This window comes from Monodelphis domestica, chromosome 8 (genome assembly GCF_027887165.1).
Source record: "Monodelphis domestica isolate mMonDom1 chromosome 8, mMonDom1.pri, whole genome shotgun sequence".
Taxonomy (NCBI): domain Eukaryota; kingdom Metazoa; phylum Chordata; class Mammalia; order Didelphimorphia; family Didelphidae; genus Monodelphis; species Monodelphis domestica.
The window spans coordinates 93720338-93738640 of record NC_077234.1 but is presented as its reverse complement, the minus strand read 5'-3'; the positions used below and the strand labels follow the sequence as shown (position 1 = coordinate 93738640).

The following is an 18303-nucleotide window of genomic DNA, read 5'->3' as shown; positions in this document are numbered from 1 at the left end:
TCCCAGAGTGTTACTTCTGGTTATGAAACTGCCTCTCTTCCACAGGAACAGTTTCTTAGTAGGTTTAGGGTTGATGAAAAACTATTGTGCTTATTAGTGGAATTATCTAATGACAAGGTTGACCCCAGATTTAGGCTCAGTTCTCTGTGGCTAAGGTTCCTGGCTTTGAGGACTTGGGAAAGTGATTTTCATAAGATCAAAGGGTCATCAATTTAGAGCTGAAAGGAAAAAATTCAGAGACTACCTAGACAACTCCTCTTTTTTTTTTTTACAGCTGAGGAAACTGAGGTCCTGACTTCCCTAAGGCCAAAAGCTATTAAGTGGCAGACCCTTTGCCTCCAAACCCAGCGCTCTTTCTTTCCATCATTTATTTCATGCTCCATTGCCATTCCTTCTCTCTTGCTCTCAAGCAGTAGAGCTTGGACTCTTGGAGCAGTGGAAGCAAGGACCTATGTCAAGCAGTTGTTTTATGGGACTGCTGGTGTTCATTTACACACTTCTCTAAGTGCCTTTATATAAGCATTGACACATCTGAGGATCAGTGGCTGCATGGACCATTTTGTGCAATTTCCCTCCATCAAACATATTCATTGCTGATGAATATGGTAGCTACAGACTCAAAGCTCTTTCTCTAGGTCTTGTGTCCTCTGATGCAATTTCCAGTGTAGTTTTAGCAAATGTAGTCATTGTTTCTGCTTCTCCTCCTCTCCTTCCTTACCTTCTGTCTTAGAACTGATATGAAGTATCAGTTCTGAGGAATGCTAAGAGCTAGGCAAATGGGGTTAAATAACTTGGGGTTAAGTCACACAGCTAGGAGGTATCTAGAGACCAGATTTGAACCCAATTTTTCCTGATTGCAGGATGGCTGTTCTAACCATTATGTTAACTAGATACTCTTCCGCTGGGCTTCTACAGATTGGGTCCTCAGATAAGATGTACCTACCATCATCGGGTCTATATTTGAAGTTTTTCTAGTCTGGTTGGACCAGAAAGAAGAGTTTCACTGGCAAAGCTCTTGAGCACCTATGATTATTTCCATGTAACTGCTAGGTATCAGAGTAGGAGCTCAATGGAAGAACAATGATAATTTATTGTTCATATATGAACATGGTACTTCTAACTTATTGGCAAATGGTATGATGGAAAGAGCACTGGATTTAGAATTAAGGACCTGCATTCTGTAAGAGCAGTATGCAAAGGTAAAGATGGAACATTGGAAGAAGACATGATTAAAACCCATCTCAACTTTACTACCTATATGACTTTGGGAGAGTCATTTTCCTGGCCTCAGCTTCCTTATCTGTCAGGTGAAGGGATTGGGCTAGTTGACAAAAAGTCCCTTCTAACTTTGAATCTACGATCTTATACCAACAGACCCTTTGAATTGTTTTTCTAACAATTAAAAGGATTTGATACCAAATAACCACTAGAATATGGTACCTCTCAAGTAGAGTGCCTCATGTATGTTATGCATTTAAATGTTTGTTGAATTGAATCTAGCCAATTATGATCTGAAAAGAAAAAATAACAGGAGAATGAGTTAAGTTGGATTAGCTAAAGATTTTCATATACACTGGAAATCAGATGGGTTTGGGGCCATCTCCAAAATCCAAGAACACCAGATATAACCTTCACTGCCACTCCTGTTTCTGCTTAATTGCTATTAGCATTTTGACTTTGTCCTTGGAACATTCTGAAATGAAATCAGAGAAATCTTGCTTATGATTATCAGTACTTACATTTCTTGTTCCTTTAATATACATATCAGCCTGCTTTTCTGGACTGCAGCTTGCTTGATCCTTACCAAAAAGCATAAAAAGCAATAATAAAAAATTCCTTTAAGCTTTGTGAATCTGTAATATTTGCCTTTTAGAAAATGGGGGGAGAGGGGGAAACATACGGCTTGATATTCTTATTTTGTGTTGGACCTCTCAAACATATGAACACATTTGAGCAGATGGCTCACACTATTGTTGAATGGGAAGGAACACTTCCTCTCTCCTAGAGAGTAGTTTTTTTTCCATTCCTTTTTTGCCATATGATAAAAAGGGCAACAGAGGGCAACTACTGGTGGTGGTGGTGGGAATGAAATATGGAGATTTGAATTAAGTTTCAGTATTGCTGACTTGCCTTCTTGCTACCCTCTTTATGAATCTTAGTTGTCATGAGAGAGTGGCATATTCTCTTACCTGGAATTCTGTGTTCTCCCTTATAGCACTAATTCAATTTGATCTCTAGCTAAGACAAAAGTGTTACTAACATCTCATTAGTGCTGAACAACAATATTTCAAGGATCTAGAATTTTATTGGTCTAAGCCCATGTTGGTGAACCTATGGCACGTGTGCTAGAGGGGGCTGCTCATCTCCCCCTTTCCATGTGTGCCTGAGGACATTTTTCACATCTCATCCCACTGCCCAGAAGCCCAGTGGGAGTGCTTCCTCCTTTATCTGTCTGGGGTAAGGGAGTGGGCTCACATGTAGCTTGAGGGTTGCAGTTTGGGCACTTGGTCTCTAAAAGGTTTGCCATCACTGGTCTAGGCATTCCCATTGTAGGGAATAGACCTTGGAGAGCTGCTGGAATCAGAAATGTTGCCACCCTGTTGCCTTCTTGCTGAGAATCTGTCTGTTAATGTAGCTATGTGGGTCCTTGGATGACAGATACACAACTGGGCCCTTTCCAACATGGTGGAAAGGGAAAGAAGAAATAAACATTTACACAGCACCTATGTGCCAGATATTATGCTAATTGTTTAAATAATAATAGCTGATTTGAGCATCACAACAATCCTGTGAGGTAGGGGTTCTTATTAACTCCATTTTATAGATGAGGAAACTGAGGCAGAAGTTAAGAGACTTGCCAGCAAGTGTCTTAATCCAGACATTTAGATCACTTAACTGTCTCACTCACTTTAACTCAGGTCCTCCTGACTCTTGACTCCCCCGCCTCCCATCCACTATGCAATCTAATTGCTTTGAGCTTACATTCCATTGGCATAGCCTTTGGTCATCTCCAAGCTACAGAGGCATTAGCAGCGTATTTCAGCAGAGGAACTACCAAGGATGTTATGGATTTATAAGGACTATTTTAGGAATTAGCTTGCAGGTCTAGCTATCATTATTTCTATTGGAAAATAAGCAGAGTCCCAAACCACTGATACACACAGTACATCTGGGGAACACAATCCATTTCTAATGGATTCCAAAGTGTTCAGCCCAATTAAACAAATATTTATTAAGCATCAACCATGCACTATTTAGTATTCCCTCTGCAGTGGTAAATTTGGTTTGTACTTTAAGACATCAATTTGTAGTGGCTGTTAAGTTGAGCTGAAATTAGATCTTGATATGGTTCAAACTTTTTGGTCCTTTGGAACACAGTCATATCTGCTGTAATTTTTGTTTCCTCTCCAGGTCAGAGCTTAGAATAGTGCCATGCACCCAGGAGCTCATTCAATCACAAGATTACAGAATCTTTAAATTGCGAGGGACACTATTCCAATCCACATCAAAACAGGAGCCTCTTCTCCACAGTCTTAGTGATGTCATCTGCCATTTGCCTGATCGCCTCTCAGTGATGGGGAACTTACCACCTCCCAAGGTAATATCTTCCATTTTGGGGTAGTTTTAATTGTTAGGAAGCTTTTCTTGACAAGTCTAAATCTGCCTTTCTTCAGCTTTTACCCATTGCTCCTGGTTTTGCTTTCTATAATTAGACAGAAGTCTAACCCCACTTCCACATGACAGCTTAGTATATTCAACTTTTATAGAAATCAAATCATCTAAAATTCATGAAACTACCTTTTTAACCCAAAGTTAATAAAATGAGTTAGCACTCAGTACTGTTGATGTTGGAATAGGAACAGTAACAGATTAACTGAGAAATATAATTTGGAGCAAACAGGGCTTATTCAATTTGCCAACAGGGCAGTCTCACTTTATAAAAACCCTTACCTTCTATCTTGGAATTAATACTATGTACTGGTTTCCAAGGCAGAAGAGTGGTAAGGGCTAGATGGGGGTTAAATGATTTGCCCAGGGTCACACAGCTAGGAAGGGTCTGGAGCCAAATTTGAACACAGGACCTCCCATATCTCAGCCTGGCTCTCAGTTTATTGAGCTACTTAACTGCCCTCCAAGCCATCAGTTCTTAAGAAGGTGGGATGTAAATGTTATTGAAACACACATTTTATGTCCAGTGAGTTCTCCTTATTTTTTTCTTTTCAGTTTATGCCTGGGGTAGTGATTTTAAGGAGAGAATATGCCTACTTTAGTTTTTGTAGCCAAAACGAAACAAAACGAAAAGCCCAGTCACATCAAGGCTTGCTGGTCTCTAATTTGTTTATCAAAATCTGAAAAATAACTTCTCCAAAGGGTGAGGATCATTGGATTTGGAGATCCTTGAGAGTAGGACTGCCTTTTGTCACTGTGTGATCTTCGAAAGATCTTGAAGAATGGGAAAGGTATCAGAGATCTGGAGGAGGACAAATGTTTCCATTTTGTTTTTAAAGGGAAGAAAGGTCAGTCTGCAAACCAAGAAAAATGAATAAGCACAACTAAGTCGGGCAAAATTCTGGAACATATTGGTAAGAGTTTATGGCGTGGGGGGTGGAGCAGGAGGGGGCAGCTTGGTTCTCAGTGGATTGAGAGCTAGACCCAGAGATGGGAGGTCCTAGGTTCAAATCTGGCCTCAGACATTTCCCAGCAGTGTGGCCTTGGGCAAGTCACTTAACCCCCATTGCCTAGCCCTTATCACTCTTCTGCCTTGGAGCCAATATACAGTATTAGTTCCAAAATAGAAGGCAAGGGTTTTTGTTAAAAAAAAAAAAAAGAATTGCTGGCTTGTATAATACTTAGAAAAGGAAATTGATGTTGACAGCTTGGTTTCATCAAGAAATGGCAATGCCAGACTAGCCTCATTTCTTCTTTTTGACAGAATAATTTGACAGCTAGATCAAGGGAATAGTGTAAACATGTTATACATAAGATTTCAGTGAAATATTTGACAAAGTCTCCCCATATGGGAGCTCCCTTCACTTGTGCAGATCAACAAGTCATTTATATCATTGAGTATTAAGAAGTTGCTGGGGATAAATGATGGAGGGGAGGTGGAAAAATTGGGACATTAATATACTGTCAGTGGAACTAGGAACGGATACAATCATTTTGGAGAACAATATGGAATCATGCCCAAAGGGCCATAAAATTTGCAGACACTGACCCAATAATATCACTATGGAGTCTGTATCCCAAAGAGAACAGAAAAGGATTTAATCATACAAAAATATTTTTAGCAGCTCTTTTTATAGTAGTGAAGAACTGGAGGCTGAGGGGGTATCTGCCAGTTGGGGAATGGTTGAACAAGTTGTAACATATAGTTGTAATGGAATATTATTGTACCGTAAGAAATTATGAACAAGATGAATTTAAAAGAAACCTGGAAAGATGTATGAACTGATGCGAAGTGAAGTGAGCAGAACCAGGAGACCACTGTATATAGTAACAGAAATATTATATGATAATCAATTATGGAGGAATAAAGTACTATCAGCAAAACAAGCTTCCAAGATAACCCAAAGAGACTCATGAGAGAAGTGCTATCTACAGTCAAAGAAGAACCTTTTGGAGTCTGATTGCAGATCAAAGCCTGCTTATCTGTCACTTTATTTCCTTTGCGAGTTTTAAAAAATCGTATGTGTGATTTGTGTCTTCTGTCATAGTATGGGGAATATGGAAATGTGTATTACATGAAAGCACTGATATGACCTATATCAGATGATATAGAGCCTGTGGAGGGGGAAGGAAGGGAGGGAAGGAGAGAATCTGAATCTTAAAATGTCAGGAAACAATTGTCAAAAGTTGTTTCTGTGTGTAATTGAAAAAAAATTTTAATTTAAATTAAAAAAAAAAAAGAAGTTGTCAGGACCACAGAAAGGTTACAGAGCTAATATGTGCCAAGAGCAGGAATTGAACCAATTTCTTCCTGATTTTAAGACTGACCCTCTATCCACAGTGCCACAATGGCTCTTATAGAGAGATTATACAATTGTCAGATTTGTAGGTAATGCAAAGCTGAAGGAGATCCACTAACATATTTGGTGATAAGAGTACAGATCTCCAGAGGCCAAAAGAGATTCTTGGTCAGGCACACGTTGGACAGAATGCCCAGTGGGATTTGTTCCAGCTGTGAGGATAGGATTCCCTCTGCTTCTACCTCAAAGCAGACCAAAGGAAGATTTGAAACAGAAGTGAGCCATTAATACAGAATCCCAGAACCTCACGATTGGAAGAACCTCAGAGGACCTATGCAAGAATTGTCTTTACAATATACCTAACAAGTCGTCATCTCATCTTACCTTGAGCTCTCATAGAGGGAAATCTACTACCTTCCCGAGTGTTCTGTTCCACTTTTAGGTATCTGGTCCATTTCACTTTTAGGTAGATGTATTGAAGAAAGTTTTTTCCTTGTATCAAAACTAAATCCATCTCTTTGCCACTTCTCCCCAGTGCTACTACTTTAGACCTCTTGGAACAAGCAGAATTAGTCAAATTCTTATTCCACAAGACCAGAACCATCAGTCATTGTTCACAGTCTGAAATCTCACAGACATAATCAACAGCCTGGCAAGGATATAGATGTTTTTACTCTATGTATTTTTTCTCAATGCCATAATTCTATTAATTTCCCAATGAAAAGTTGCAGGTTTGCCTTCTGTATAGAACTCTTTCATAATAAAGCTATTCAATAGTATCTTTTGAGCATTCCAAATTTGATATTTATAATTTTCTACCAGTAATATAGTATCATTGCATGTAAGAGAAATGAGCTTCTAGCAAAAAATATCGTATAAACTATACCAAGGACTTTTGTCAACAAGGTCAGCAAAACACAGAAAATACTTATTCACAGTATTGGCAGATTAAGTTAAAAAATGCGAATTGTTGCTCTAGTTCTTTAGGTACAAGAATATATTGTATCTGATTCTACTTTTTGCGAATTTGTGCCAAAAGTGCTAGTTTTTGCTAGAGATTATCAAACTAGATCCAAGTGAATTCCTACCATTGCAGTTGAGGCTATGTTACGGGTCTTGTGTTATAAAAAAGCCCAAGAGTAGATGTGGAATACTGTGGTGTTATCATGAACATCAACTGCAAAAGGGTTCTTCCTGAAATGACATGGCAATAGTACATTCATTAGGAGCACCTTATCTAGACCCATTCTTGGTCTTGATGACTGACTTATAGTCAGAAAGTGAAAGCAAGAACTAGTTCTTTTCTAACTATAATGAGCTGAAGATGACCTAGTAGCTACTGTCCACATCCACAAGAGAACAGAGACAACCTAACCTAAATGGATATTCTCTTACTGGTTAAAAGATTCCATAAGTTCAAGGGGGGAAGGGCAGTTACCTTATGAGTTGATGTTAGTGTTTTATTCCTCTCTTTCTTAGGTGGGGTTTGTCATGGCAATTTTTGAAGCAATAAAACAGTCAGAGGAAGACTTGTTCTTCTATCTATTACTTATTTCTTGAAAAAAGATAAGATGGGTAGAACACTCTGCAAATGTTAAAGAGCTATGTCAGTGTCAGCTATCATCATTATTAGTACTGCCATTGATCCCAAGCTGCTTCTTTCTTCCAAAGCACATCTTCTTACATCAACATTATCCTGATGATGCTCAAGGATTTTGAATCATGAAACATCATGACAATGACACCTGGTGGGCAGATACAAATTTGAATGGTGTGCAAGAAGAGCCTTAAAAACACCATCAATGCTATGTGTGAACAGAAAAGGAAGTGGTCCAACTGTGTGGCAAGAGGGAAGCGCAGAAGATGGGGAGTCAGAGTGTTGCACTTCTAGCCATGGAATAGTAAAAGACCCAGAAGGAGGCTTCTAGTATGCTGAGTAGATCTTTCTGAGAAGATTGGTAAAAAGACACCTGACAAAGACTGTAGGAGATGAGAACATATGGATGGATTGTAATCTGGTCTGGTGAAGGGAATGCTTATATCCATGAGACTAGTGAATCCATTAAAATATAAAAATAAATTCATAGACCATATTAATACCTACAGATTATTCACTGATCCATTTTAAAATTTATCGAGCATGGGAATTATAATATCAAAGGGAACTGAATGAGATAAGACTGGAAAGACAAAATGGGAACAAATTGTGGAGGGTCTTGGATGCCACGTCAAAATATTTGAACTTTCCTCAGTAGGCAATATTTTAAGACTCACCCTCTATCCATAGTGCCACTATGCCTCCCATAGATAGATTACGATTTGTAGGTAATGTGAAACTGAAAGAGATATTGTGGAAGGCAAGGGAGCTAGGATTATTACCAAAAATAGCCTATCCAGCAAAACTGAGTATAATCCTTCAAGAGGAAAATTTAATGGATATTTAGTGAAATAATAGATATTTAATGAAACAGAGGATTTCTAAGCATTCTTGATGAAAAGACCTGAGCTGAATAGAAAGCCTGACATTCAAATACATGACTCAAGTGAAGAATAAAAAGGTAAATGTGAAAGAGAAGTCATAAGGGACTAAATAAAATTAAACTGTTTATATTCCTTCATAAGGAGATGATACATTAGAGAATTACAAATGAAAACAACTCTGAGGTACCACCTCACACATTTCAGAAATGACAGATTGTGTACAGGATAAAGAAAATAGGTATTTAAGTACTCTAATGAACTTTTGGTGGAGTTGTGAGCTGGTCCAAACATTCTGGAGAACAATATGGGACTACGTCTAAATTATAAAACTGCATATTCTTTGACCAAGCAATATTATTTCTAAGTCTGTATCCTGGAGAGATCAAAGAAAAAGGAAAATGACCAAGATGCCTAGGAACATTTATAGTGGCTCTTTTTGTGTGATGGAAAAGAACTAGAAATTCTTTGAAAGTGTCCTCATCAATTGGAAAATAGTTGAACAAGTTGTGGTATAGGATTATGATGGACCCTTATTATGCAATAAGAAATGACAAGGGGGGAAGCTGGGTAGCTCAGTGTATGGAGAGCCAGGTCTAGAGACGGGAGATCCTAGGTTCAAATCTGGCCTCAGATACTTCCCAGCTGTGTGACCCTGGGCAAGTCACTTGACCCCCATTGCCTAGCCCTTACCACTCTTCTGCCTTGTAACCAGTTCCAAGATGGAAGGGAAGGGTTTATTTTTTAAAAAAAGAAATGACAAGGGGGATGGCTTCAGAAAAATACAGCAAGATTTATGTGAAGTGAGAAGAATTAAGAGATCATTGTACATAGAAATAGCAGCATTTTAATGATGACCAACTATGAAAGAGTTAACTACTCTAATCAATACAATGATCCAAGAGAGTTGAATGCCAAAATGAATAAATGCCATCTACTTCCAGAGAGAGAACTGAAGACCTCTGAATTCAAATTGGAGTGTAATTGTTTGTTTCTTTTGGGGATATGGTCAATAAGGAAATATGTTTTGTATGACTTTGCATGTATAACTGATATCATATTGTTTGCCTTATGAGCAAGTTGGGAAGGGGTAAAAGGATAGAGAGGATTTGGAACTCAAAATGGAAAAAGAATCTTAAAAATAAATAATGAAAAAATTTTAAAAGGTTAAAAAAAGAAGGGGTGATGATCGAAATTTGGGATCCATCTTATATAGAAGTGATAGTTGAAGCCATGGGAGTGAATGATATTACAAAGGAAGAGAAAATACAGAGAAGATTAAGAAGAGGGTCAAGGAGGGTTGGTAGAACCAGTATAGGAGAGAGAAGGAATGGTAAGAAATAAGAATGAGAATTGGGAGAAAGTGGCTAGCTCTGCAGCCCAGAGAAAAGAATGTCCATAAAGAGAGTCTGACTGGTCCAAAGGGATGAAGGAAGATGAAGACTAAATAAGAACCATTGAATGGGCACCTCAGGAGCTCAGTTGATAGAGAGCCAGGCCTGTGGATAGGAGATGCTGGATTCAAATCTGGTCTTAGACACCTAGCTGTGTGACCCTGGGCAAGTTACCTAAACCCCATTGCCCTTACTATTCTTCTGCCTTGGAACTGATACTTAGTATTGATTCTAAGGCAGAAAGTAAGGGTATAAGGAAAAAGAACCATGGAATACGACACTCAGGACATCTTTGGTGATCATTGAGAGACAATTTTCAGTAGAATTCTGGGAATGCTCCAACACAGCTCAGCAGCAAGAACTAGAAAGAGAAATCCCATTCAAAATCACCTTAGACAAAATAAAATACCTAGGAATCTACCTCCCAAGACAAACACAGGAACTATATGAACACAACTACAAAACACTTGCCACACAACTAAAACTAGACTTGAACAAATGGAAAAACATTAACTGCTCATGGATAGGACGAGCCAATATAATAAAAATGACCATCCTACCCAAACTTATTTATCTATTTAGTGCCATACCCATTGAACTACCAAAATACTTCTTCACTGATTTAGAAAAAAACATAACAAAGTTCATTTGGAAGAACAAAAGATCAAGGATATCCAGGGAAATAATGAAAAAAAAAAACACATATGATGGGGGCCTTGCAGTCCCTGACCTAAAACTATATTACAAAGCAGCAGTCATCAAAACAATTTGGTACTGGCTAAGAAACAGAAAGGAAGATCAGTGGAATAGACTGGGGGAAAACGACCTCAGCAAGACAGTATACAATAAACCCAAAGATCCCAGCTTTTGGGACAAAAATCCACTATTCGATAAAAACTGCTGGGAAAATTGGAAGACAGTGTGGGAGAGACTAGGAATAGATCAACACCTCACACCCTACACCAAGATAAATTCAAAATGGGTGAGTGACTTAAACATAAAGAAGGAAACCATAAGTAAATTGGGTAAACACAGAATAGTATACATGTCAGACCTTTGGGAGGGGAAAGGCTTTAAAACCAAGCAAGATATAGAAAGAATCACAAAATGTAAAATAAATAATTTTGACTACATCAAACTAAAAAGCTTTTGTACAAACAAAACCAATGTAACTAAAATCAGAAGGGAAACAACAAATTGGGAAAAAATCTTCATAGAAACCTCTGACAAAGGTTTAATTACTCATATTTATAATGAGCTAAATCAATTGTACAAAAAATCAAGCCAGTCTCCAATTGATAAATGGGCAAGGGAAATGGATAGGCAGTTCTCAGATAAAGAAATCAAAACTATTAACAAGCACATGAAGAAGTGTTCTAAATCTCTAATAATCAGAGAGATGCAAATCAAAACAACTCTGAGGTATCACCTCACACCTAGCAGATTGGCTAACATAACAGCAAAGGAAAGTAATGAATACTGGAGGGGATGTGGCAAAGTAGGGACATTAATTCATTGCTGGTGGAGTTGTGAACTGATCCAACCATTCTGGAGGGCAATTTGGAACTATGCCCAAAGGGCAACAAAAGAATATCTACCCTTTGATCCAGCACTGCTGGGTCTGTACCCCAAAGAGATAATGGACACAAAGACTTGTACAAAAATATTCATAGCTGCGCTCTTTGTGGTGGCCCAAAACTGGAAAACGAGGGGATGCCCATCAATTGGGGAATGGCTGAACAAACTGTGGTATATGTTGGTGATGGAATACTATTGTGCTAAAAGGAATAATAAAGTGGAGAAGTTCCATGGAGACTGGAACAACCTCCAGGAAGTGATGCAGAGCGAGAGGAGCAGAACCAGGAGAACATTGTACACAGAGACTAATACACTGTGGTATAATCGAACGTAATGGACTTCTCCATTAGTGGTGGTGTAATGTCCCTGAACAACTTGCAGGGATCCGGGAGAAAAAAACACCATTCATAAGCAAAGGATAAACTATGGGAGTGGAAACACCGAGAAAAAGCAACTGCCTGAATACAGAGGTTGAGGGGACATGACAGAGGATAGACTCTAAATGAACACTCTAATGCAAATACTATCAACAAAGCAATGGGTTCAAATCAAGAAAACATCTAATGCCCAGTGGACTTACGCGTCGGCTATGGGGGGTGGGGGGGAGGAAAAGAAAATGATCTTTAACGAATAATGCTTGGAAATGATCAAATAAAATATATTTAAAAAAAAAAGAATTCTGGGAATGAAGTCAGATTGCAGGGGCTTTTTAAGCAAATGGGTATTGAGGAAGTGGAAGAGTTAAATATAGACTTTTCAAAAAGCTTGGTCATGAAGAGAAGGAAAATATAATGTAAATAGATAGTAGAGGAAGTAGATGGAACAGCAGGATATTTTTTAAAGGACTGAGGAAATCTGGGTATATTCATAGGTAGTTGGAATGGAGCCAGAAGAGGAACCCAAGATCACTCCAGGACCTCCAGTGTCTTCACACTGAAGAAGCCACACTTAGGTTTGGTGTCTGCATAGAGACAGGCCAACTCACTGCTTAAACTTGGGCCATAATACTGTATTTATGCATCCTGCTAAGGTCTGCAAAGTGTTTTAGAGACATTATCTCACTTGCAAGGTAAGATCTGGGATTTTCCTTATTTTGTCACCGATCTCTCTACTAAATGCTCCAGCCCTGAACTTGGTTCATAATGATAACAGCATCTCAGCTTTAGGAGAAAAGCAACTTTCCTTCCCTCTCTTTGTACACAGAGATAGCCAGAGATCTCGAAGAATCTCTTGCCCTCCCCAGCAACCACATCTTTCCTGAAGGGAATTTCCTAATAAGATAAGAAAAAACATCTTATAGGAGTGTCAAAGACAGACAAGAAATTCTTCATTGAAGAAAGCAGAGGATTTCCTGCTTCCTCTCTCTATAAGCCTGAGCGTGACGGTCTTACAGTATATGGTAATGTGGATGACTTTCAGAACCAACTAGCTTTCTCTTCAGGTGCCGTATTATTGACAGCAGGATTTCTCTCTAGCCAAATGGTCAGGCTGTCAGAAATAATCATGTCTTCTGTTCAAAAGCACAAGTTAGGAGTCCCTGACTTATGGGTGACAAGAGAGGATCTAACTAAACTGGTGGTCTCTCTCTAGTCCTTACACATATTCCTTTCCCATCTTGATGACTTGGCACTAGTTGTCCCCCATGCCCAATGTGCCTTCTCTCCTCCCTTGAACCTCATAGAATACCTTTTCTTCCTTTGAGATTCAGCTCACATACCGCCATCTACACCAAGTCTTCTTGACCTTTTTGGGGTCATGAATCCTTCTGTCAGTCTGGTGAGGCTTACAGATCCCCTTTCAGAATAATATTAAAAAAACTCAAATCCTTACCGTCTGTCTTAGAAACAATACGGAGTATTGGGTCCAAGGCAGAAGAGCAGTCAGGGTTAAGTGACTTGCCCAGGGTCGCACAGCTAGGAAGTATCTGAGGCTGGATTTGAACCCAGAATGTCCTATCTGTTGACCTGGATCTCTATTCATTGAGCCACCTGATTGAGCTATGCCTGATTATAGCTTCTTTAAAAAAATCTGTCAAGAAATTAGGTTTAAAAATAAACGTACAGTACACTGATCCCCTCCCCACCTATCCTTCAGAATAATGTTTTTAAATAATTGAAGGCAATGCTAAATTTCCACTCTAGGTTAGTAAAAATAGAGGTAATTTTTTTACCTATTATAGTTCATAAATCCCACCTCCCCAACCACTTCCCCCCAACAATCCAAAGACCCCTGGTGTTACTATTAGATTATGCACCCATTTCCTACATTGTCTTTCATGATCCCCCCAACTTCTATGCCTTTTCTGACTACGAAGTATAACTACCTTGAATCATTCTTTGTGTTTATGCTCTCCATGCATCCATATATAGCCACACGTAGGTACACATACATATAAAATATTCACAGAAACATATACATACATGCTTGTTTAATTGTAAGCGCCTCGTTTTGTAATATTTTTTGTATTTGCATCCTCAGGACCTATCTCATAATGGATTAAATCATGCTCGCTGATTGTAGGTTGACAGTGAATGGAAATGAATATTCCTTCTGGTAAAACAGAATGTACAAATTGCTGGATTCTGCATTTTGGTCCCTCTGGCTTGGCTGGCCCTTCCTATGGGGCATGGCTTTTCTAAAGAGAATTCCCAAGAGCCCCTTCAACTCCTTGATGGGAATGACAGTGGCTTCTCTTAGTTTGGTTACTTACCTCCTCTCTTTCTCTCTAAACTTGTCAATGAAGTGTACTATATAAAGGGTTCCAAGTGTGACAAGCTATGGTGGTGAATTTGTGATGCCCAAGTGTCAAGTAGGAAACTGTTCTATTTGGAATGGAAACTCATATTAGATGTTCGATGACATTGACGGAGAGTTCATCAGTTTCACATTAATCTCTCTCTTTTTTGTAAACCCTTATCTTCTCTTATTATCAGTTCTAAGACAGAAGAGCAGCAAGGGCTAGGCAATCAGGGTTAAGTGACTTGCCCAAGATCATACAGAAAGTATCTGAGGTCAGATTTGAACCCAAGTCCTCCACACTCCAGGTCTGGTACTCCATCTACTGCACTCCTCAGCTGCCCCACACCTTATTCTCTTCATGCTTGCCACAATGTCTAAGGTTTTTAGATATTTATTATTCATTTCTATAAAGTAACTACATGTGAAAAAGTATAATTTAACTGACAGAATTTTGCAATTCTGACATAATTTGGTTTTATTGTGGAGATAACTTTTATTATGCACTTAACACTGAAATAACTAGCTTAGGAGGGGACCAAATAGCCCTGTGTGTGTGTGTGTGTGTAGGGATGAGGTCCTGTTTTGTTTTTATTACCATATTATCAAGTGCAACTGATCTTTAATTTGTATTCACCAAGTATGAGGTTGTTGAATGGAAATGAATGAAATCTAATATTTTTATTAGCCTTTGCTAGGCATACTAAATGAAAGGCACTAACTGAGATACCCAACTTACATAAGCCATACCTGCCCTCATGGAGCTTATAGTCTAATACAGGTAAAAGACACATCTGTGGACAACTAGGGTTTAGAGGGGCTAGACTTGTGATTTCACTGGGAAGGAAACTCCCCTTGCCAATGTGGGTCAACATGCCTGTAACTTAGTCTTAGACAGTTGCCTGAATGCTGAGAGATAAAGTGATTTATCCAGAGGCCTGGGGGTAATCTCTCTCTCCACTATATCATGCTACCTCCTCAAAATTACTCTTCATACATAACCCACAAGCACATAAGAGAATTGTAACCTCAGTGGAGTTTGGATGGAAAAGTTCTTCCCAACAGTGGGCATCAAGGAGAGTTCCTCGGAGGACAGGCATTTGAAGCAGGCATTAAAAGAGAATCTTTTAATGATGAGTGTTTAAAAAAACAGGAAGAAGACAAATAAGTCCAGCTTGGTGGAAGCATAGAACAGGTAGAGGAGAATTAAAAAATAAACTGGGAAAGAAGAAGGTGGAGAGCCAGGAGTACCAGATAAATTAATTTGATAGGGAGACTGGGAGCCATTTAGAGATTTTTGAGTCAAGGAATGATATAACTAGATACAAGGAAGAAGACTCTGGTAGTTTTATAAAGCATGGGTTGGAAGGGGGAAAGAACAGAGATGGGAAAACCTATTGAAAGATCACAAAACAGTTCAGGTAGGTAATGAGATGGGCCTCTACTAGAGCAATGGACATGGGAATAGGGAAGAGAAATGGACACTATAATTAGTATTTTAGTACTTGGGGGCAAGTACCATGAAATACACCTTCAAATTAACCTATTTAAGGCAAAATTCAATTAAAAGGCACAAGAGAGACATCCCAGGACACCATCAAATGGAGGGAAGAAAATAATACAATAGAAGAGCACTTCATTTGGAGTCAGAGGGACGGGGCTCAGCTTTTGTCCTTGATACTTACTACTGGTGGATCTTTAGACAAGACAATTTTTCTCCATTGGCTTCAGTTTTCTTGTCTGTAAGAGGGTTGGAGTAGATGACCTCTTACTTATTTTCTGAATCTATTACCATTTTCTGGTCTCTGAATAATTTTTTCCTATATTTATGGAAATTTATTTTAGATCCTTAATAAGAATTCAAGTTCTAAATTATATTCCTGTGACCTCATGGCCATGGTTGGGGAAGGACACTATTGGGCTGGAGGGCAGTGAAGGATAGGATCAGGCCAGAAAGCAATTTAACAGAGGTATAGTCACATGGAAAGGATGTACCCAGGAGGAAACCAAGCTACCTAGTAACTTCCTAATTTATCTAATTATTCTCTCTAACTAAATGCTAAACTCAGTTTTTTTGTATTGTCAGTAAATGTGAGTGCCCTGAGGCCAAAGCCTGGGGGCTCCATTCTTATTATAGTTTTCATTGTAGAGGTAGAATTGATAGGAATTAGTCAATGACTAAATGTGAGAGTTGGAGAAGAGGTAAGAACACCTGAAACTGAAAGTTTTGAACTAGGGAGACAGGGTGAATGGTGGGATCACTGATAGAGATAGTGAAGACAGAAGAATTAGCACATGTAAGGGGAAAAGTAATGAACTCAGCCAGAATCAGTCCTAAAACAATACAGGTGCTTAGGGATGGATAAGTTCCTTTTGTTGCCCAAAACATTTGGATGAACATTTATTATGTGGGTGAATATAGACCTAGCCTGGGGGAATGTCATTGTAGAGAAAGTAAGTCTGAATCAATTTCCCTCCAACTGTCTATAAAAAGTGTTTTGCCCTGGCACGTAGATAAGCTACTATTTTTGCCCTTCAAAAATCCTTAAAAGTATATTTTGGTCACATGGTCTCACAGGTCTAAATTACTAGTTGAGAGCAAGAAAGTCTATGGCCAAAACAGAAAGAAAAATATATAGAACTTGTAATTCAGCCTTCTTCCTCCTGCATTTCTCCTGACCACTTTGGCTAAAAATATATTAATGAATATTTTTCCCATTTTTATTAAAATTAATTTATATCCTTTTTAGAACAGTAATAAGAATAATAACACATTTATAAAGGACTTGAATGTTTGGAAAGCAATTTACATACATTATCCACAACACATAGATGCTATTATTATCCCTATTTTACAGATGGGGAAACTAAACTAGTAAATTTCTGAGAAGAGATTTGAATTCAGTTCTTCTTCACTCCAAGCCCACTACTATAGTTAATAGGCTGTCCTGTATTCATTAGAGCTTTTGGGTGTTAGACTTGAATTATTAGCAACTGGGGGTAAAGTAAATAGTGTGATCTACTTGGGCATCAGGAAGACCTAGGTTCAAATGCTGCCTTGGACACTAGCTTAGCTGTATGACCTTGGGGAAGTCACTTTAACCTCTCTTGGCTCAATTTCCTCATCTGTAAAATGAAGATAATAACGTTTATCTTACAAAAGGGTCATTGTAAGATATCTCCAATAATATATGTAGAAGTACTTTGCATATCTAAAGTGCTAAGTAAATGCTATTATTATTATTATCTTCCTACCCCCAAATCATGAAGTACCTAAGGGTTCTATGGCTTTCTCTGAAGAGGTACAAGATATGAATTAAGAACGCTACTCATATAGATGGCAGCTTAGTAGTAGTGAAAGCCTGAGACCACTCTGAATATCCTTCCACACTGATCTTTAAAAGGTACCTCAAAAGGACAGGAGTCAAAGCAGGATGAGTGAGGGTTTTTTTTCCACTGAACACAATATGAATTTTAGGCAGAGAGAATAGATTTCCACAATTTAAGGGGGAACTGGAAACAAAATTGCAGACAGAAAAGGGCAGACCAACCTACTGTGCCAGACTCAGAACCAGGGCACAGGCAACTTTAGGATCTTGAGTTGTGGGCTACATCAACAAAAGAATACCTCAGACCCACTCCTTGAAACCCCAGGCCCTGGCAGTGAGGACTAGAGGTCCATAGTGCTGGGCTCTCAAGCCTCCTCAGCAGCAGTGAAGTTAACCTCAAGGCAAAACCCTGTGAATCATAAGCTAAGACAAAAATGGCCAGCAACCTATAGATTTCCTAGTCTACTGGTGAGAAAATGAGCAAACAGCAGGAAAAAAAATCTTGACTCTCAAACATTTCTACAGGGAAAAAGAGCAAAGAAGAGAAGCAATAGGAGATGGTGAGATACAAGCAAATACATGCAAAATCTCCCCCCAAAATGGAAATTGGTTGTAAACTCTGGAAGAACTAAAAAAGGAATGAAAAGATCAAATAAGATAGGCTGAAGAAAAATGGGGGAAAGAAATGAAAGTAATGCAAAAAGAAAATAATAACTTAAAAAGCAAAATTGGTCAAATGGAAAAAGAGGCAAAAAAATGAGGAAATAAGTATTTTAAAAATCAGAATTGACCTATTGGAAAAGAGGCAAAAAAAAATCA

General features: G+C 38.6%; 1 protein-coding gene across 3 annotated transcripts in view; it reads right to left on the bottom strand.

Moving 5' to 3' along the window:
- The window catches only part of ERICH6B (glutamate rich 6B), an 83372-nt gene that overhangs the window by 38199 nt on the left and 26870 nt on the right, over positions 1–18303 (bottom strand). For all 3 annotated transcript variants that reach the window (XR_008913982.1, XM_056807354.1, XM_056807355.1), the window contains exon 6: positions 1740–1799. Coding sequence is in view for 2 of the 3 variants with exons in the window: in XM_056807354.1 (XP_056663332.1) it covers positions 1740–1799 (60 nt within the window). In the remaining variant the exon portion in view is untranslated. The remainder of the gene's footprint in view (positions 1–1739; positions 1800–18303) is intronic.